At 42.0% G+C, this 20,303-nt stretch overlaps 3 protein-coding genes across 3 annotated transcripts in view; 2 read left to right on the top strand and 1 right to left on the bottom strand.

The window, feature by feature from the left end:
- The window catches only part of LOC146969721 (NACHT, LRR and PYD domains-containing protein 3-like), a 264,684-nt gene that overhangs the window by 191,817 nt on the left and 52,564 nt on the right, over window positions 1-20,303 (bottom strand). The gene's annotated exons all lie outside the window — the stretch shown is intronic.
- Window positions 2,085-6,962, top strand: LOC146969723 (flavin-containing monooxygenase 5-like). The gene is made up of 11 exons (XM_085804117.1): window positions 2,085-2,187; window positions 2,848-2,986; window positions 3,098-3,286; window positions 3,367-3,532; window positions 4,704-4,846; window positions 4,937-5,136; window positions 5,249-5,384; window positions 5,472-5,691; window positions 5,797-5,869; window positions 6,287-6,539; window positions 6,656-6,962. Exons 2-11 carry the CDS (start codon window positions 2,855-2,857, stop codon window positions 6,803-6,805), a joined length of 1,662 nt encoding a protein of 553 aa, XP_085660243.1. The 5' UTR covers window positions 2,085-2,187; window positions 2,848-2,854; the 3' UTR covers window positions 6,806-6,962.
- On the top strand, window positions 8,659-19,166 carry ctns (cystinosin, lysosomal cystine transporter). The gene is made up of 11 exons (XM_085804459.1): window positions 8,659-8,720; window positions 8,990-9,089; window positions 9,383-9,461; window positions 9,983-10,073; window positions 13,591-13,694; window positions 14,164-14,301; window positions 15,379-15,478; window positions 16,076-16,195; window positions 17,389-17,559; window positions 17,794-17,911; window positions 18,692-19,166. The coding sequence occupies exons 2-11, from the start codon at window positions 9,017-9,019 to the stop codon at window positions 18,835-18,837; spliced, it is 1,140 nt and encodes a 379-aa protein (XP_085660585.1). The 5' UTR covers window positions 8,659-8,720; window positions 8,990-9,016; the 3' UTR covers window positions 18,838-19,166.

Below are 20,303 nucleotides of genomic sequence, written 5' to 3'. Positions count from 1 at the left end.
TTCAGGTGCCAAACTCAAATTTTAGAACAATTAAATACCCATTTTTTAGTGTATATACAGCCCCGTTTTAGCCCAGTGGCTGTTCCCTTCTGTATGTGCAGGTCAAAGAGACACTAGTTGTGACCGCGGTGAAAATAAAATATGGCCTGGGGCTGAATATTTCGTTGGATGAAACAGAAGATACCTCTATGTTTCTCTCTCTCTCTCTCTCTGACTTTTGGGCTTTTAAATAATCTGGAGTAATCGCAGTGTTTGGCTTTCCCCATCAGCTGTGTTGGCGACATGGTATTGGTTTAGTTTGGGAAAGTCTGTCAGGGACCAAGACTGTGATAAAACATTAACGTCGGCTCAGAGTTCACTCATCTGGGACTAGAAAATCCTTTCTGTTGCTAGGTCGTTACTAAGGGTCGGATTATTTGCTGTAGAGGTGAACTATGTTCCATTACACATAGGAGTCTACTGACGTAACTGATTGTGTTTCAGGTATTAGTCAGACTGAGAAGGGGAGAAAAAGCCAGCACACTCTCTATATCCCTTTGGCGATTCTTTATTGCAGGACAGGCAAGCACAGACATTTCGACCAAAGTCTTTTTCAATGTCTCCCCTTCTCAGTCGGCTGCTGTAGTCGTGCATCTCCTTAAGATTTATCGCTTCTTGCTTCTTCCTGTATTAGTTGTACCCCATGTATTTCCCTGGAAACGGTCAGTGCACTCGCAAAAAACATTCAAATTTGAGAGCAAATTGTCCATCAAAATGAATATATTTTGATGATACATTCTATTTAGTTGGTAATGGTTGTATTTCGCAATATAACCCTCTCGGGTAATATTGCTTAAGTGTGTGTGTGGCTGATGTCCAGTTAAACCAGTGTGGTCCTCACAAACAATGTTTTTTTTCTTGATTTTGTGTGTGTATGTGTGTGAATGGGTAATGTCCAGTTAAACCAGCGTGGTCCTCACAAACAATGTTTTTTTCTTGATTTTGTGTGTGTATGTGTGTGAATGGGTAATGTCCAGTTAAACCAGCGTGGTCCTCACAAACAATGTTTTTTCCTGATTGTGTATGTGTATGGGTAATGTCCAGTTAAACCAGCGTGGTCCTCACAAACAAGGGTTTTGTCCTGATTGTGTGTGTGTATGGGTTATGTCCTAATAAACAAGGGTGGTCCTCATAAATCACCATTGTGCTAGGAAACGCCTCCTCCCGCCCTGTCCTCTCAATCCACCAAAATGTTAGATTTTCGTTTCTCTGGATTCTTACACAGTAGTTTAATTCTAAGTAGACAGGAATTTTTTTTATTTTTTTTAGACCACTTTGATCTTTTAGCCACCTCTCTAGGACAACGGGAAAGCAGGGTCCTCATAAACCACCACTGGGCTGGTATGGGGAAAGTGACCCTGTAAACCCCCCGTACCTGTATGGGTGTGTGTGTGTGTGTGTGTGTGTGTGTGTGTGTGTGTGTGTGTGTGTGTGTGTGTGTGTGTGTGTGTGTGTGTGTGTGTGTGTGTGTGTGTGTGTGTGTGTGTGTGTGTGTGTGTGTGTGTGTGTGTGTGTGTGTGTGTGTGTGTGTGTGTGTGTGTGTGTGTGTGTGTGTGTGTGTGTGAGACACATTCCACCTGTCACCTGTTAATAATACCACCAATAAGAAAAATGCATTGAATTTATTTAGCTCTTTAAGATTTTCAGCCACATGTGTTCTTTCTTGCACATTGTCAAACATGACAATTCCAGTTCCAATATACTGCACTGCACTCCGTTTAGCCTGCTCTATAATGAAATGTGATGTATTCCTTTATGGACATGTGATTACACTGTGTTATATTCTGAGGATTTGAATGTGCTGTTTGTTATTATTGAGGGGTTATTTCTGAATGATTTGATTGTAGATTTTGATTGTAGTAGTGATTTTTAATTAAATGGATCACTAAGAAAAAACCTGTCTCCCGTCTTGTTACTCATTAGCCCTTTTCCAAATTGCATCCACTTGATTTAACACATGCTGAACTTTAGTCAAAGTCAAACCCACTGCAATTTCGTAAACAAAACCTGAGTTGGCAATCACCTTTTTTGGGCAGGAGGAGATCAAAAAGATGCACGTATTCAGTGACGGTGTCAGTATAAAAGTCTGTGATCCGTGGATGTTCGTCCCACTTGACAGGCACACAACGCCAAACCACAAGGATCAAGGTAAGATGGAAAATGAGTTGTAATTTTTAGTTTTAGAGCAAAGTAAATTTATTCTATAGACGTGGCCTCCTGGTGCATCACACTGCTAGACAGATGTTAATGAAAATGACAAAGATGAGATTCAAATCCAGTTGTGAACAATGTGAAAATAGTTAATGATAATAATCTAATTTAATCTAAGTAATTTTCAGAAAAATTATCTAGAAAATCCCAGGCAGTGGGTGATTCTGTTGTTTTAGTGCTTTCAAAGAAAATCAGTCCTCTTTTTACCTCTAGAAACTGAGAACGTTTTAGATACAAAGGAGAATAAATCGGGGGATAAGAGTTCAATAACATTAACGTAATCCAGTGATTGCTTTATACTGTGTGTGATAGTAAAGATTTCAATAGTCCATTGCAAGGACATTAATATATCAGATCTATCTCCTTGTTTGAGTTGACTTTTCCTGGAGCACTGTGAATGAGATGAAAATGAAAAATGAAAACAATTATGATGCATTAGGTACAGACATGCGGTATGTTTGTTTTAATTATGTGTAGAATTGGTATAATGTTTTGAATTTGTCATCATCATGAGCTGTGCAAGACAGAGTTGCACAACTGGAACTATGCACTTACATATGATTTTTCAAATTCATTTTTCTCCTTCTCCTGTTGCAGTTCCATCATGGTGCAAAGGGTAGCAGTGATCGGAGCCGGCCCCAGTGGCCTGACCGCCATGAAGGCCTGCCTGGACGAGGGCATGGTGCCAACCTGCTTTGAAAGCAGTGATGACATGGGCGGACTGTGGAAGTTCAAGGCAAGGAATTGAGTTAGGAAAAAAAAACAGCAGACAACAATTTTGTGTTTACACTGCTGTCAATCTCACCACCATTATTATTTCTTTTTTATTTCTTTTGTTTCTGTGCAGGAAGTGTCAGAGCCAAACAGGGCCAGCATCTATCGTTCCCTCACCATCAACATTTCCAAAGAGATGATGTGCTACAGTGACTTTCCCATCCCTGCTGATTACCCCAACTACATGCACCACTCTAAAATCCTCAAATACTTCAGGATGTATGCAGAACACTTCAAACTGCTGGAACACATTCGCTTCCAGGTAACGAAATAGTCATTCAGTCATTCAGTATTTGTCGCTTCTATTTATGTAACTAATTATGAATCATTTGTGTATCTTAGACCTCGGTGAAGAGTGTCAGACAGAGACCAGACTTTTCACGCACCGGTCAGTGGGAAGTGGTGACGGAGAGCAGAGATGGACAGGAGGAGCGTCACGTCTTTGATGCTGTCATCTGCTGCGCCGGTCACTACACCTATCCTAACTTGCCACTCAAGGACTTCCCAGGTAAAGACGTGTTCCACATACACCAGTCAGTCCTAGTGGGTGGGATACATTAGCTAGCAGGTAAACATGTTGTCCTCAAAGTTGATGTGTTAGAAGCAGCGTGAGGATTTATGACAACTGGGTCTCTCTCATGTAAAAAGCTGCAGCTCTTGTGGGGTGTTCCCGGTCTGCAGTGGTCAGGATCTTGTTGGAGTAAAAATAAGGTCTAAAACATGGCCAGCTGCTATCAGGAACCTTTATTTCCAACATTCAGTAGTACAAAATAATAATAGTCTCAAAAGGTGTGCAATAAGCCCAAAAGAAGTTCGGTGCAGTAGAGTTTACCCCAAGAAAATGGACATAATTCCGAGCCTGTTAGACCAGACTAGAAGTTGCTATAGCCTCTGTACTTCTCTTTTATTTCACTACAGTTTATGTAGATTAGCGAAGGTTTCTTCCCTTTCCCTTTGTCTAAATGTAGTCCCTACCTTGACCAGATGGGGTCCTTGACTCCTTTCTTTTGATTCTCTCTTGGTCATGATTTTCTATGTGCCAGTCTCCACCCACAGTCAGTGCTTTTTGTGCTGACTCAGTTATTTCCCGCTGAGTAGAGACAGTATTTTTAAGAAGTTTTCGTTCACATGTCAGTTTGATACATGGACCAGCGTTCGGTTGGTTGCACCGAGTAAACCCCTTGCTTTGGTCTTATCTTATTGCTTTGGTGTTTTTGCGAAGTGTTGGCAGACCTGTGTGCAACTTGGCCTACACTTGCTACAAAGACTGGTGCCTCCTGCAGCGCCAGATGCATGGTGCTCTCATTTCTTTTACCCAACAATCTATCAAAAGTGGTCCAAGGAAGGAACAGTGGGGAGAGACAGCTGGCCCGTGTGCTCCCATCCAACAGACCAGCTACTATTGCTCAAACTGCTGAACAAGTTCATGCTGCTTCTGATAGAAAGCTGTCACAACACACAATGCAGCACAGTTTGTTGTGTATTTGGCAGCAAAAGGGGCCAACAGATGTCATCCCTGATCAGTGTAAATTTCACATAAAATTCTCCCAGGCTCACAAAATGAGGCTGATTTTTACATCCTGCACTGAAACAGTAACAGAATCAAGGTTTCACCATCTGCTCCACATCTGGATGATACAGTAGCAGGTAGAGTGACACAAACATCTGTTGCGTTGCAGGGATTGAGACGTTTGAAGGAAAATACTATCACAGCTGGGACTACAAGGGGCCTGAGGACATGTACGGGAAGAGAGTGGTGGTTATCGGCATTGGTAACTCCGGTGGCGACATCGCCGTGGAGGCCAGCAGAGTGGCGGAAGAGGTTCTTAAAACGTTCTTATCATCTTTTTGATATGACGCTCTGATTCCTGATATTCACACAGTACGTGTCGTGTCTTCTCTCGTTCTGCAGGTGCATCTGAGCACTCGTCGTGGCGCTTGGGTCATCCGCCAGGTTTCCGACAACGGCCTGCCAGTGGACATGAAGTACAACACACGCTTTGTCCACATCCTGTTCCAGCTTTTTCCAATGGGCTTCTTCAACTGGTTTGGTGAGAAGAAACTCAACGCCATGTATGACCACACCATGTACGCCCTCAAACCCAAACACAGGTAAGTGCTGCCGGGAGGCTTTTTCACACTGTTGATTGCTGATGTATGGGGGCAGTGAAGGAGTATGAATTACATTCCATCAGTCAGTGAGATCAGATTATCTCTCCCTCAGGCTCTTCAGTCAGATCCCAGTGATCAACGACGACCTGCCTCTGAGGATTCTGTCTGGGTCGGTCGTTGTCAAACCAAACGTGAAGGAGATCCGTGGCTCTACCGTGGTCTTCGATGACGGCAGCGTAGCGGAAAAGGTCAGTTGAGGGTTCAAGGGTCAGAGCTTCACTTCCAGTTCACAGTTTCAGCTAATCAGTAACTGACTTTCCTCTTCCTCATTTCAGGTGGATACCATCGTATTCGCCACAGGATACAGCTATGATTTCCCCTTCCTGCCAAGCAATGCTCTGTATAAGTCTGGTCACCGTGTGGGCATGTACAAGCACATCTTCCCACCCAACCTGGAGCATCCCACTCTGGCCGTTGTGGGTTTCATCCACGCCCTGGGTGCCATCATGCCCCAGGCTGAGATGCAGTCCCGCTGGGTCGCACGTGTCTTCAAAGGTGATGCTGCGCGTCTCTCGCTCGTCACTGGTTGTTGGTCTAAATACCTCGCAAGCTTTCTGCCAGTTATTCACCTCTGTCTGTCCTCTCTATTTTGTTCCTCAGGACATAAAAAGCTGCCCTCAAACCAGGCCATGATCAAGGCTGTGGAGAAGGACACAACAGACATGGAGAAAAAGTAAACCAATCATGAATTTGCTTTACAAAAAGATGCATTCATAGATTTTCTGATGAGTTCAGAGACACACTGACATATTGTCACCATATTAAGGTGTTGTGAGTACTGTGGTAGCAAATGTATGTTAGACTCATGAGTCATGTTTGCAAGTTTAATATGCACTCACCTTTTAGATATCTGTCATTTTAGCTCTTAGATGCAGCACATTCACACACATTCCATTTTTAGTATAAAACCATTGAGTTAAGCAGCTCTCAAGTCTCTAAAGTAAAGTCTTGATCAGCAATATCTAAGGTACTCTGGCTATTTGTTTAAATCACTATAAGCAATCAGAACTCCTCAAATTAAATGCATGAGTAGCGTACTTTCATGCCAAACTTATACTACATGCTAATTTGCGGTCTATCCTCTGCACAGCTACATCGTGTCGAAGCTGACACCCCTGCAGGTGGACTTTGTTTCCTACATGGACGAAATAGCTGGAGAGGTCGGAGTGCGCCCGAATCTCCTCTGGCTCTTCTTCACAGACTACCAACTGTTTAAGAGAGTTCTGTGGGGACCAGTCACGTCCTACCAGTACCGCCTGATGGGACCAGGGAAATGGGAAGGAGCCCGCAGGGCAATTTTCACCCAGTTTGACCGCATGTACCAGCCCCTGAAAACCAGACAGGTCTGAAATCAGTGTTGTTTCCCCTGCATTTTATTAGTCTTGTGCCTAATGTTAAATATATGTAGGAGTACATCTCAACAGTACGCAAATGTAAACATGTTGTTCATTTCTTGCAGTCGGCGGACGACAAGCCCTCCATCACTGGTCGTCTGATGAAGCTGAGCCTGACCCTCATGGCTGGAGGAGCTGCTGCCTACTACGTCCATGTGCACCACCCTACTGTCGTCCCCAGCCTGCTGTCCAAGCTGCAACTGCAAACAGTCTGAATAAGCTGCATGTGATAAACAATACCAAGTACCACCGCCACTGTTTCTGAATCCCTGGAGAAAATATAAAAAGTATACTGCTGTTGAGATGTAATTCAGTCTAAACACTGTAAGGGCCCCTATTTTGTTCCTTTATATTTATTTAAATTCTTTGATATATCAAACTTGAAAACAACGTGAAACCCTTTTAGTCAGTAAGATTATTTTTAATGTAAACAAATCCTGATTTATATTTTATATTAAGAAAACAAATGACAAAGCTAAATATTGAAAGAATGAGAAATTACTTGATAAAAATCCTATAAACCAGTGACACTCTCCTGAACTCTTCTCACAGTACTTTCCCCTGCATTACGTGAAAGTCACTGTGCTTCAGACATTGGAGCTGAAAACTATAAGATGTAGATGGATAAGTTAAATATGTATTTTTTATTGCACTGTGATTTCTGTTTGTCTTTGAGATGTACTTGATAGTTAAAGGCACAAAAGCACAAAGCTAGACAAGTATATTCATATTTAACTTAAAGTCACCATGAATGTGGAATATTTTTCCTGTGTCAATAAACCAATATATCATCATTCTTGTGTCAATCTCCACTGAAACATCCACAATACAAATAAATACTTGGAGCTAGACAACACAATTTGGCTAAAAGCTGTACAATGATAGAATGAAATGGATATTTACCAAAAAAGGGTATTTAAAGGAAATGAAGAAACTTTTCTTACTGAGCTGGTGAATTGGTTATCTGCAAGTGTTCCATGAAGTTTTCATTGCCATGTCATCTTGAAACAAAATAATGAAAAGTACAATTTAGAGAAAAGTGGGGGGAATTACCAACATGCTCTCATAGAAATTCAATATCAGTTTTCTGCAGGTAAAGTAGGCCAATCTTAAAGGGATAGTTCACCCAAAATTCAAATTTCACTCATTATCTACTCACCCTCATGTCGACTAAGGGCTGGGAGAATTTTCAGTCCTCAGTGCGTTCTCGGAGTTACGGGGGTGGGGGGGGACATCCAAATACCTCCATGCTGCTCGTCTGTAATGTCCCTCTTGTATTGAAGCCCCAACATGAGAAATTGTTCCGCCTGTCAGTGCAAATCACTGGGAGCTTCCGCTACAAACAAGCTTAAAATATAGACTTATTTAATTTTTTTCGGAACAATCCCCCCCCCCGTAACCCCGAGAAGGCACGGAGGACTCTGAAACTTCTCCCAGCCCTTAGTCAACATGGGTGAATTAGAATTTTGGGTGAACTATCCCTTTAACACAAAGTCCAAGATTCCCAAACATTCAGCCATGACAGATGTCTTTGTAAAAACAAGATAATTAGAAAAGGTCTTTTTTGTGGGGTTCGGAGAAAACCTAAGTTCTACTGACAACATTTTTTATTATGTTATAATGTGCACGTGTGTATTGCCTTATATTTGAAGAAATTGAAAAGACCCTAAAAGCCTCAAGAAGAATGTTGAGGCTCACATGTATTAGTATTGTATTAGTAGGTGGAAAGGTTCACAATATTCATGGTTTGGCTCATATCATGGTTTTGGAGGTCGCAGTTTTCAGTTTAGTAGGCTATGTGTAATTCATTTTGTGTCATTTTTTAAGTCATTTTGAGTCATCATTGATGTTCAAGTCAAACCACCATGCAAAAAGTTTAATATGTTGTGAATATGTTGTGGTTTATATGTATTCACACATGAATTATTAGGCTGTTATTATTATATTTTTAAGCCAACTAGTTTTGGTTAGCCTCTGTGTGATCTACACTCCCGACCACTGGGGGGCGTCACGCACCATCACCTACACTCAGAGAGAGAAAGCAGAAGAAGCTCGGCAGGTTTGTCTTGTGACCAGCTGATGAGGAAGCGGCAGAGACAACCCAAACCCAAACACACACACACAGCTGCGGTGAGTTCTTATCATTTCTCCAGTTTGTAGATAAAGTCACCGCAGTGTTTTAACTGTGTTCACCGGGTCGTTCGCTGCCTCCTTCTCCACTGCGACCTGTGGCTTTGTCTGCTGTCACAGTTTGTGTGTTTACTCTGCTGGTTGGGTTTGAACCCGATTTGAACTGTTGTTCAAATGAACTGTTGTTCAAATGTGTTGTCATTAATTATGTAGAAAACGTCGCTGTGTTTTTCATTTCTGAAGTGTTGTGTTTGCTGTGCGTCCCTCAGGTTGACGGTACCTGACGTTCTGCGGAGATGGCTGGTCCTGGGTCAGTCAGGTGTCTGTCTGCTCAGCTGCTGCTCCTGTGGACTCTGGCCAACCTCTGTGGTGACTGGCTGTTCTGGTTATTCTGACTAAACATAATTAATGCATCAGCATCACTGGATAAGATCCATTAAACCAGTATGAACAGTGTAGGAGCAGTGATACTAACAACACAGGCTTGTTCCTCATACAGTGTTTTGCTGACTTGTCTCTTTTTTCCATTCAGAATGCAACATAAAATGTTAAATCTTACCAAGTTGTATGATAAAGCCAGTCCATAATGTGATGTCTACCTACAGTATATGAGCATCTTGGATTTCTTTTGATTTTAATAGATTTCTCTGTTTGTTCTCCAGACTGCAGTGTGAACTTGTTGGCTCCAGCTGCTGTCACACTCTCACAAGGCTCTAAAGCAAACATCAGCATTACCTCCAGGTAACTTCACAAGCCTATCAGAGAAAGTGTGCACATTATAGCGAAACAGAAAACAAGGTTCTTGTATCGTTCAAACTAACTTAATGGCAGATTGCAAAAGGACAACAGGGTAGTGCTCGATTTCTTCTTTCTGTTAAGTAAAAGAGGTTCAACCAATGCACCTGAAAGCACAAATTGACAAAGGCTTTGCAGAGGGAAAAAAAGCCCAAAGCAGAATGCAAAAATGAAAGCTTGTGGAGGATGTGATGCATCAAACACACACCCAATAAATATCCATCATGTGAACAAGATAGTTGTACATGAGCAACACTGCTGCCTAAAATCCTACAAAAATCTGACCTAGAAGCTAAAAGTCAAAATGACACATCTGAATGAGAGAGCATTAGGAAAAAACATAGACCAGAAATACTAGAAAGTTTTTTGTTTTTTTTAACACAATCTAGACAAGTACATGAGTATGTAAATGTTACAGTAATATACAGGGGGAACTTGTTCTGACTGAATGTTTGTTTCTGTTCTAGTTCGCCTGCCAACCAGTCACTTGTGATTCAGTTTAATGTCACCTTCAGCTCCAAGTCAAACTACTCATCTATAATCACACTGCCAGAACAGGTAAATTAAACTACACACTACTTCTCTACATTTTCTGGCTTCTTTTTTTTTTTCTGGCAAGTCTTGATGCAAAATGTATATTTGGAATTGCCGAAATTAAAGGACAATTCCAGGCAAATTCAACCTGCAGCTGTCGTTTCCTAATATTTTAGGTCTAAAAGAATGAATCCGAAGATTTTATTTTTAATTCCTCCTGTTTTGCAGTAGTTGTGTCTGTCCCAGCAGTGTATATGAACTAATGAATTAATGAATGAATGAATGAATTTTTTTTTTTTTCGTGTCATGCCACCACTGTGGCCCATCCCATATGAGATTACAAGACACATTTGTATATGTGTATAATGGGAGCAGACCGATCTTGCACTGTTTAGGCTGTTTACATTCCACAAAACCACTTTTTTTCCCACAGACAGCGTCAGATGGCTTCAAACATACACCGAGGGGTTTGTTCACTTCAAGAAAGCTGACATGTTGGTCAACAGAGCTGTAATGCAAAGTATCGTGCAAGAGTCAAGTTGACGGCTCAGTATGTTTTGTGGGATGTAAACAGCCCAAACAGCATAAGATCAGTCCACCTCCATTAGACGCTGCTGTGGCGATGCGGGGACAGACAGAACTACTGCAGAACAGGAGATGTTAAAAAGAAAATCTTAAAAATCCTTATTTTAGACCTAAAATATTAGGAAACTATAGCTCCAGGTTGAATTTGCAAGGAATTGTCCTTTAATATAGTATATTCAAATATCTACTTCTACATATTCATATAGAGAGAACAGTGTTTCCCCTAGCCGTTTTGTCTTGGGGGGGTGGGGGTCGATGAGTCCGGGGGGGGGGTGTATGTGAAGATGTGTGTGTTCATCTCTCGCGCGCTCTGTTTGGATTAAATAAACACAAATAGGCTACAAACACACACATTGGCCTCTAGTATTTTATATTGTTTTCATATATTTTACTGATCGAAATTATAGAATAGGCCTACGAGTGTGTGTTTTATTGAGTGTGTGTATGAAAATAGTGGGTTTTTTAGGTGCTGTGGCTACAAGCAAATTTCATATTGTCTCTGTACAAAGACTTATTCAAGATTTGCGTTTGGGCAACACTGAAATATAACAGGCAAAACATCGAAATTGATTTATTCATGGCCACATTAAGTGAAATTATTAACTTTACCGATTATCCATCTGTCCTGCTGTGAGTGGACAACTTCTTTCAGTGGTGACTGACTGTATAAAAAATAAGATATAGGCTGTAGTCTAATATATAATGAACTAGGGATGCACATGTTTAACCGTTAACCGATAACAAGAACTTTGACCGATTAATACTATCGGTTATTTATTTATTTTATTAGCTCCTTATGTCGTCAACTCATGGGGGCGTGTTGGCACGAGTTCACGTGCCTTCAGTCATATTTCGCAGCAAAAAGTTACACAGGAGAACTGACAGTATGTGCAGCAGCAGCCCCAGTGAAGGAAGGTCAGACAATAAATGTAGCCTACGGACATAGATGTGCATCACCTGTAACAACGGCGCTGGAAAAAAAAAAAAAAAAAAAGAGGACGTCGCTGCTCTCCAGCCTGTTCACCTGCAGCTCTCCTGCAGCTCCACAGAGGAGCTGTCAGAGGAGCTCTGCTGTTCCTTCAGCCTGGTGTTTGGCTGCACTTTGTATAAAAACAGTTCTACATTGGACGATCTAACCTCCAGAGCGCGATCAGCTGAGACCAAGGGGGCAGTTGTCGTTCTGAGAAGTGAAGCTCACTTCCGCGTTCAAAAAGCTGCAATCCCCTCGGCTGTCGCTGGGGGCTGGCTCCAGAAGGGAGCAACTCCAATTGAGCCCCATGTTAAAATAGCCGATTTTACAGCTTTAAAAAACATATTTACAGCCTGGTACATTTCATTTTTTTGGTCTCAACCGATAGTTTCTACCCCCGCACACACTCTGAGGGGGGTGAATTTTTTTAAAACTCTACCGTTTTACTGTTATTAGGTTTAAAGTTCTGGCCAATTAGGGCGCAGAACCGTTGAGTGACAGGTCCGGCGACCGCTGCTACGAGGCCAGTGGGCGGGCTCTCGGCCGGCCAACGGCCGCACCGCTCCAAATATGGCAAGTAGAATCCAACATGGCGCGGCTCAAACCCCCGTAGTAGCGGCACAAAACAGACTCCCCCAAACCAATGGGTGACGTCACGGACGCTACGTCCATTCTTTTTACAGTCTATGGCTGAGACAGAGCGCACTGATCAGCTGTCGCGGCGCACGTGTGTATTTAGCGGCAAAAAAAAAAAAAAAAAAAAAATTGAAACAAAATTTTTTTATTTTTTTTTCTTTTTTTGGCCGTGCGCCGCAAGATTCTTAATCTTATCGGTTAACGGTTAATAATCGGTTAACAAGCGTCGGTTATCGGTCAGAAAAAAAAATCAAAATGTGCATCCCTATAATGAACTCCTGACGCTCAGCAGGTGAGGAGAACAACTGTAGGCGGAGACGCTCAGAGAGAAAGTCAACAGCAGCGGATCAGCTGATCTCTCCCTCCGTACAAACGCTCCGTTCTGATCCACTGGACTTTCAAAGTAAAGCTGACGCAGCTGATAATGAGTTAAATAGTGAAACAGCGGTGCTTTTATCGCCAGTTTTATGATTAAACAAAATAGACCAGACGCCAAAACGACTGCTGCAGGGCGCGAGCCGGCCGCGGAGGTGCACGCCGCGGTGAATCTGATTCGCGGCGCTTCCTCGCCCGGTGTGTACCCGGCGTGAGCGCTGGTATTTAAAAATCAGATGGCAGAGGGAGAATAGTGCCGTTTGGTTGCTTGGGCAGCTTGGGTGCTTCAGGTGGAGCGCTCTACAGTTTGATCAGACCAACAGGTCCGCTTTGACCGCGATTGGCTCCTTGATGTCCGGTTTTTCAAGGGGGGCGGGGGCCCGTGCAGGCGGGGCGGGCCGCCCCGCCAATAGAACGGTAGGGGAAACACTGGAGAATAAGTGTACGAATCTGTTCAAACACTTTAAATTCCCATGAGTAGAATAGAAATAACACTTGATTTATGATGCAAAGAAATAATCAGATTGATCTTAGTCCTCAGTGCCATAGAGCTCCATTGTTTTCTAAGAAAGATGTTAGAATGCGTCAAATGCAAGCAGTGGAGTCAAAGTCTACAGTATGTTTAGTTTTTAGTTTTAGTTTAGTTTATTATTACAGGACAGTGTACAATACCATTAATCAATTTTAGAACAGAGAAGAGATGGTTGTACCAGATTTAGCCACTAGGGCTAATTTCCATCTGTAGTCCCAACATAAAACTCACAATACAAATCACAATAAAATACAGATTGCAGAAAAATACAGATCACAGTAAAATGAGTGAGCCACATGGAATTCATTGTCTCTCAACATTGAGTGCAGACTTAACAGCATGGAGCAACCAAAGCAGACATCAGCGTCAGCAGACATGGATGATGGGTCAGAGAAGAGAGCTGCTGGGCTCACCGAGTGTGTGTGGCTCTTGTTTTTGTGAAGGTGGTGCTGCAGGAGGAGGCGACGGCAGTCAGCTTCAACGTGACTGCTCAAGGTGTCGGCCAGGTCACCACCTTCCTGCTGAGCAACAGCACAGACCTCAACAGGTGGGTGCATCAGTACAGAAAGGCTGAAGGACATGTTGATCTCAAAGTCTGTGTATGTGTGCACAAGTTGTTTTCTATGAAATGACTCCAGTTCTCCAATAGCTAATATGCCGATTCAGCTGTCTGTGGTTGATGAATAAAGCGTGTAACCTCCAGACTGAAGGAGCTTTTATAATAAATACAAATATGTGACTAGTGTTAGTGCAGTGTCTCCATGCTGAGGTGGAGGGGGCTATGATGTTAATGTATCTGGTAGATAATCACTTGATTTGTCTAACACACACCTCACGTAACCTTTGGGTGTATTGGAGACAACAAGAGCTCTGTCTTAATTGGACACATGAGTTGTCTTGTGTGTAGGACACTAAGGTAGTATGTATGTGAATTTCAATAAGGTTTTGTGTTTGAGTCTCTGAGTATTATTTTACTCTGTTGAAAAAATGCAGAACCTTCTCCACTCTGTCTCTAGTTTACCCGTCAGGATCCGCTTCATGGTCGTCCATAGCAACATCGTGTCGGTGATCAGTGAAGTGATCGGCTGGATTTACTTTCTGGCTTGGTCCGTGTCCTTCTATCCACAAGCATGGGAAAACTGGAGACGGAAAAGGTATACACACACACACACATACACACACACATACACACACACAGAATCATGTCATGGCATCCATCACCTAGGTTAACCCACACCAGCTAATACCATGTCTGTAACTGCTTGCTGTTATCTGGATCATGATGTAAAGAACATGCATGTCTGTGTAGTCTTTTCATCACACTACTCACAAAAAGTTAGGCATGTTTGGCTTTTGGATTAAATTTCCTCAACCTAAAATGCTCTATAACCTTTACAGGTGAATTTAATTTAACCTTCTCTAAACTTTTGAATGCACATGTCCAGTTGTTCAATGTTTCACTACTTATTGAATAACATGCTGTTCTCTAACAAGGTGATTAACCACAAAAATCACAAGCAAGGTCTGATTTACTGGCGGTGCAGTGGTTAGCACTATCGCCTCGCAGCAAGAAGGTCCTGGGTTCGAATCCCCAGGTTTGCCGTGTCTGTGTGGGTTTCCTCCGGGTACTCCGGTTTCCCCCACCACTAAAAAACATGTCGGCTAGGTTAATCCTCCAGTCAGCGCCCCTGACCAAAGGCACTGGCTCATGATCTAGTTTGCGGCTGCCCACTGCTCCTCAGGGATGGGTTAAATGCAGAGAAAGAATTTCACTGTACTAGCTATATATGTGACAAATAAGGTACCTTTACCTTTAGTGGTTCAATTGTCACCAAACCACTAAATGTTCTGGTTCAATGACAGTGAAGACAGTCCTCTTCTCTCTCCCTCTCCTCTCCACCATGTTCATATTTTGACATCATGAGACCAAGACAACACTTTTAGTTATTGAGACATTGAGATTTTTGTTGTGCTATAGCCACCATTGTTTTTAGTTTTTGTTTGAGATAAAGTCATTACCATTGCATCCTTCTACTTAAAAGGCCTGTACTGCTTTCATGATAGAATATCACTGTAGCATGAACTTTTTAAAGGGATATTCTTGTCAAATATCCCTAATTTTTTGCGAGTAGTGTATATGTAAAACATATCATGCAGGTTTTTTCTACACATTTGAACCAAGCTGAACAAAGACACGCTTGGACAAAGAATACTGAGGTGTTTGTTTTCAGTGTTGTAGGTCTCAACTTTGACTTCCTGGCTCTCAACCTGACTGGCTTCATCGCTTACAGTGTCTTCAACATAGGTCTGTTCTGGATCCCATATATAAAGGTAACTTCCTCCTCCACTGTTCATACACACACGTTTAGTATTGCTGAGCCTGGAGAAACTGTATATTTTAAAAGGCAGCTACAGGAAGGGAATCCACATGAGCCTCACATCACCAGGTGAATGAATGAAGTCTGATTCGTTCATGTTCCTGTGAACTGAAGCAAGTGTTCACTTTAACCTGATAGGAGACTCTTCCTGTGAAACATGACAGCTGTGTCTCAGTTCAGGGGTTGCATGTGAAGACCAGCTATGTCACAGTGATTTCCTGTTTCCTGAGCAGCAAAGAATTCAGCATGTGGGACCTTTGCAGCCCAACCCTATCCTAAGATTCATTTCACAGCCTCCATAAATAAAAACAGCTTCTGAGGATAAAGGGGAGGTCCTCAGTAAAACCAGACCATCTCATTGAGACCCAATATATGATAAATACCCCGATTCCGTATTCATTTGAATGATTGAATTAATGCGACACAGTTTAGCAGCAGGCTTTGGATCAGTCATGTGAAAGGTGACCTAACCAGCTGTAGGTTTTTGCGTAGCACATGTTCAGCGTGTGGTGTCAGTCATGTGTTAAGTTGTTGTGTCATCGTCCTGCAGGAGGAGTTTCTGAAGAAGAATCCCAATGGAATTAACCCTGTCGACGCCAATGATGTCTTCTTCAGCCTCCATGCCGTGCTGCTCTGTCTGGTGTACGTCATCCAGGCTGCTATGTATGAGGTGTGTCTGTAACGTAGAGATGCTTGCACTTTTCTGTCTGAGCTCAGTGAAGCAGAAAAAGGACGGTTAGTTTTCCACGCAAATACATTTTTCATATGAATTCTGTGGCAGCTGTTGATGACTAATGCACTGTAGCCACGCCAACAGTCATACTAGCTGTGCTTCCTCACACACTTAAAACACACTTGAAGCTTGAAACCTGATAGGGAAGTGAAACAATGTGGCTTAGACAGCCACTGCTAATCTGGGATGCTAATGCTAACTCTTCTCTAGTAAGTTTCATTCACATTGAGTTAACAACACAAATAAAGTAAATGCACATGTTTTGAAATAATTAGTGAATGGAACATAATTTCTATTGTTGAGATGGCAGAGAAGTGAGTCTGACATGTACTGATGCAGTTTGCACTTTGGAAATATACATTATATTAATTCCCATTTGCATTGTAGTACAGTAAAGTGTAAGGAATTACTTTTTAACTCATTGAGTGCCAGCCCTTTTTTATAAAATGGTCAGTGCCATGTGACAGCGTTTCGGGGCATTTTGAGTAATATTTCAAGACCCACAGAATATTTTGTACTATGACACTGAAAACACCAAATAGCTCAAAGGAAAGAGGAGACTGTCTGTTTAACTAGGGGAAAAAACATTTGTTTGTACCTTGTTCCATTCTTGATTTATCTTAAGTTGAATAGAGACTGGTTGCACCAAAAAGACCACTTTTTTTCTAGAAAGCTGAGAAAAATGCATTTTTGTGAAAGGGAGTCTCTCAAGAAAAAGCATGGCTTCAAAAACATGTCAGACATCTGAAAATTTCCTTTCACATGTTTTTTCATTGTACAATAAAAAAAAAAAAACTAAAATACAACAAGTAGGAGTCCTTCTCTGCAGAGTGATGCCTGCTCTCCTACTTCTCCTGCAGTTGCTGCCCCCTCACCCTCTCCTACCCACCCCCCCACCCCCCCTCACCCTCTTCTACCCACCTCTCCTATTGATTTTTAGAACAGGTCATTATGAGATACCATGACATGTTCCATAGGCAATAAAAAATGAAATGACTAGATAACATGGATCCATTTAAGACGTGGCACAAAAATGATGCAAGAGCCCTAGCACGAAGCGCGTTTTAAGTAGTTGGTTCTGTCACTGACTCTGAGTGTGTGTGTGAACCTTTGTGTCCTCTCTATTTCAGAGGGGGGGTCAAAGAGTCTCCTGGACGGCCCGCATCTTGTTGCTTGTCGCCTGGACCTTTGCTTTCATCAGCTTGTTTGTCGCTGTGGCCAAACAGATCACCTGGCTGGATTACCTGTACTATTTCTCCTACATAAAACTAGCAGTCACTCTGATCAAATATGTGCCGCAGGTAAGAGACACACACACACACACACACACACACACACACACACACACACACACACACACACACACACACACACACACACACACACACAGAGAGGTGGGGACTGTTACAGTACTGTTGAAATAAATTCCAGTTCAAACATTTTTGTAATTTTCTCCACCAGAAACCATTAGTGTATTTTGATGCATTTCTTTTTGTCATAGAGGGAGTTGACAGTGACAGTTGTTGTTGTTGCAGGCATACATGAACTACAGAAGAAAGAGCACTGAAGGCTGGAGTATTGGCAATGTGCTGTTGGACTTCACTGGTGGAACCCTCAGTATTCTGCAGATGATTTTACAGTCTTACAACAACGGTAAGTACTGTAGCCGATGCATTTTCATGTGATCCATCTGGGCTCGTTTGTAGCATTAGAGTTCGGCTTTTTTGAAGTGGGGTTGGATGAGCCACAAATGCCTCTTAAGTACACTAAATGCAGTAGAGAGGTCTCTGCTTTCCCCCACTGAGTAACACCAGCGCACTGTTGTCAATGAGGGAAAGACATTCAGAGCTGGTGCAAAAGTAAGTGAGCCACCATGTTTTGCTGGTCAAACCTGCTTTGGCATCAGAGAGTAGCTGCAGGTCAGATATGCACATTGTTCAGGAGGAGTCTTGGACCGCTCCTCCTGCATTTCTGATTCAACCCAGCCTCATTCAGAGCATGTCTGATGAGAACAGCTGGCAGAAGTTCATTTCACAGCGTTGGGTAGTGTTGTTAACATTTCCATGTTCTGTTTTCTTGTCTGTAACAACATCTATTGCACGTCTGTCCGTCCTGGGTGAGGGATCCCTCCTCTGTTGCTCACCCTGAGCTTTCGCCTGGTTTTCCCTGTTAAAATGGTTTTCTATGGAGTTTCTCCTCAGTGGATGTGAGGGTCTAAGGACAGAGGATGTTGTTATGATTCTATGTGAAGCCCTTTGAGACAAACTGTTTATAAAAACGGGCTATACAAATAAAATTGCCTTGCCTTGGGTTGAGTGGAAACTCCAAAATCTGGAATTGTGTTTTTCTGAAGTCAGCTGACCAACAACTCTGCTAACATGGTTTCAAATGAATGCAGAGGACAGTCTTCAGATACTATCTCTCTCTCCTCAGATGAGTGGAAGCTGATATTTGGAGATCCTACAAAGTTTGGCTTGGGTTTGTTCTCCGTGGTGTTCGACATCCTCTTCATGACTCAGCACTACTGCCTCTACAGACACTCACCTCAGTATGAACCTGTGACAGGGCAAGAAGACTGAGGCTGCCTCAGTGCTGTGTGGACAGACTGCCTGAAAACCCACTGACACGGGAGCACATGACCAGCTCCCGTCGGTCAACACCAATGAACACAACTTGATCAACAAACGATCTCTGGAGAGAAGTCATTCTGGTGGCCATCTTTTACGGCCTCCTGGTGTGATCCCAGCAGCTCTGAGCTCAGTGTGCCTTCTTTTAAAACATCTCAGGATCAACACTTGTTTTTTTGTTTGTTTGCTTTTTTTTTTTTTTTACCACTGTACAAATTGTTGGTTGATAGAATGTATAAGAAAACACTTTTTTATTATTATTAAATTCATTATTGCATTTAAGCTTGCAGTAGTGATACTTACTTCCCCAAGTGCTGTCCAGACAACTGTGACGAGTGTCCTTGTTCTACCTTTGTATATGGTACATATAATAATAATAATAATAATAATAATTATTATTATTATTATTATTATTATTATTATTATTATTATTATTATTATTATTATTATTATTATTATTATTATAAACTTTATTTACATAGCACCTTTCAAAACAAATGTTACAAGGTGCTGAACAACAAAATAACAACAACAATTAAAATGACAACCAGAACAAGTAAATAAATTCAAATAAAATCAGGAAAGGCTTGACGATAAAAATGAGTTTTAAGGAGTGATTTAAAACACAACATCTTTGAAAACTTAATGCAGCTCTGGATGGAAATAAATATTGTGACATTGCAGAAGCTTATCAAAACGATGCCTCAGCAAATGTGTTTCGTAATCAAAGCTAAAGGCGGTCCAACGAAATGTTAGAGTGTGTGACAGGCAGTGTATAATCGTGTATATAAGCGGGTACACTCTGGTGAGCTTATAATAATGAATGGTTACCTACACTTTAAAATTAAAGGGAATAATCACAAGACCAACTCAGTGGCATTTTAAGTTCAACTCTATAAGTTTAATGACCAACCCTCACAGACCATACTGCCACAGATGTACACTACAACTCACTTGCATCATGATGCAGAGATGGTCAGTTAGGACACTTGTTTGATCTGTTCAGTTTAGGCCTAAAATGTACACTGTAAGTGGTTTAATAAAGGACAAACTAAACATGGAGAACTGGTTCTAAAATCAAAGTTAGTCACCTGTTTTGCATGTGCAAGCAAATGTTACTTTGTGGACTGTAAACTGGAGTGGTGTCATGGAAAAGAACCTGTATTCTAAGTATTGCGTCCAACTTCCATTCCTAGCACTACAGATCCCTGTCTTCAGTGTTCTGTTTAAATAGCTTAATGTGAATAAAGGTTCAAGTCCTTGATGAGTGAAAGAATTTCAAACATGCGCTGGATGAGCACCAGCATCGTTATGGGGAAACAATGCTGGTGCAGCATTGTTACAGGGGAGGGCAGTTCAGCATCAAAGCAGCATTTGTCTTGAAGATGGTTATCAGGAACAAGCTGTTTAATTTCATT

The sequence above is a fragment of the Trachurus japonicus genome, chromosome 17 (assembly GCF_045865225.1).
Source record: "Trachurus japonicus isolate A0001 chromosome 17, Traja_1.0".
Taxonomy (NCBI): Eukaryota; Metazoa; Chordata; class Actinopteri; order Carangiformes; family Carangidae; genus Trachurus; species Trachurus japonicus.
Note: the sequence above shows the minus strand (reverse complement) of the source record. Positions and strands in the feature narration are given on the sequence as shown.

Coding starts and splice junctions, on each gene's coding strand:
- LOC146969723 (XM_085804117.1), top strand. CDS start 2,855: ATGGTGCAAAGGGTAGCAGTGATCGGAGCCGGCCCCAGTGGCCTGACC. Junction 3,287..3,366: donor TGGAACACATTCGCTTCCAG/GTAACGAAATAG, acceptor TGTGTATCTTAG/ACCTCGGTGAAGAGTGTCAG. Junction 3,533..4,703: donor GCCACTCAAGGACTTCCCAG/GTAAAGACGTGT, acceptor GTTGCGTTGCAG/GGATTGAGACGTTTGAAGGA.
- ctns (XM_085804459.1), top strand. CDS start 9,017: ATGGCTGGTCCTGGGTCAGTCAGGTGTCTGTCTGCTCAGCTGCTGCTC. Junction 9,090..9,382: donor GACTCTGGCCAACCTCTGTG/GTGACTGGCTGT, acceptor TTTGTTCTCCAG/ACTGCAGTGTGAACTTGTTG. Junction 17,560..17,793: donor TGATCAAATATGTGCCGCAG/GTAAGAGACACA, acceptor TTGTTGTTGCAG/GCATACATGAACTACAGAAG.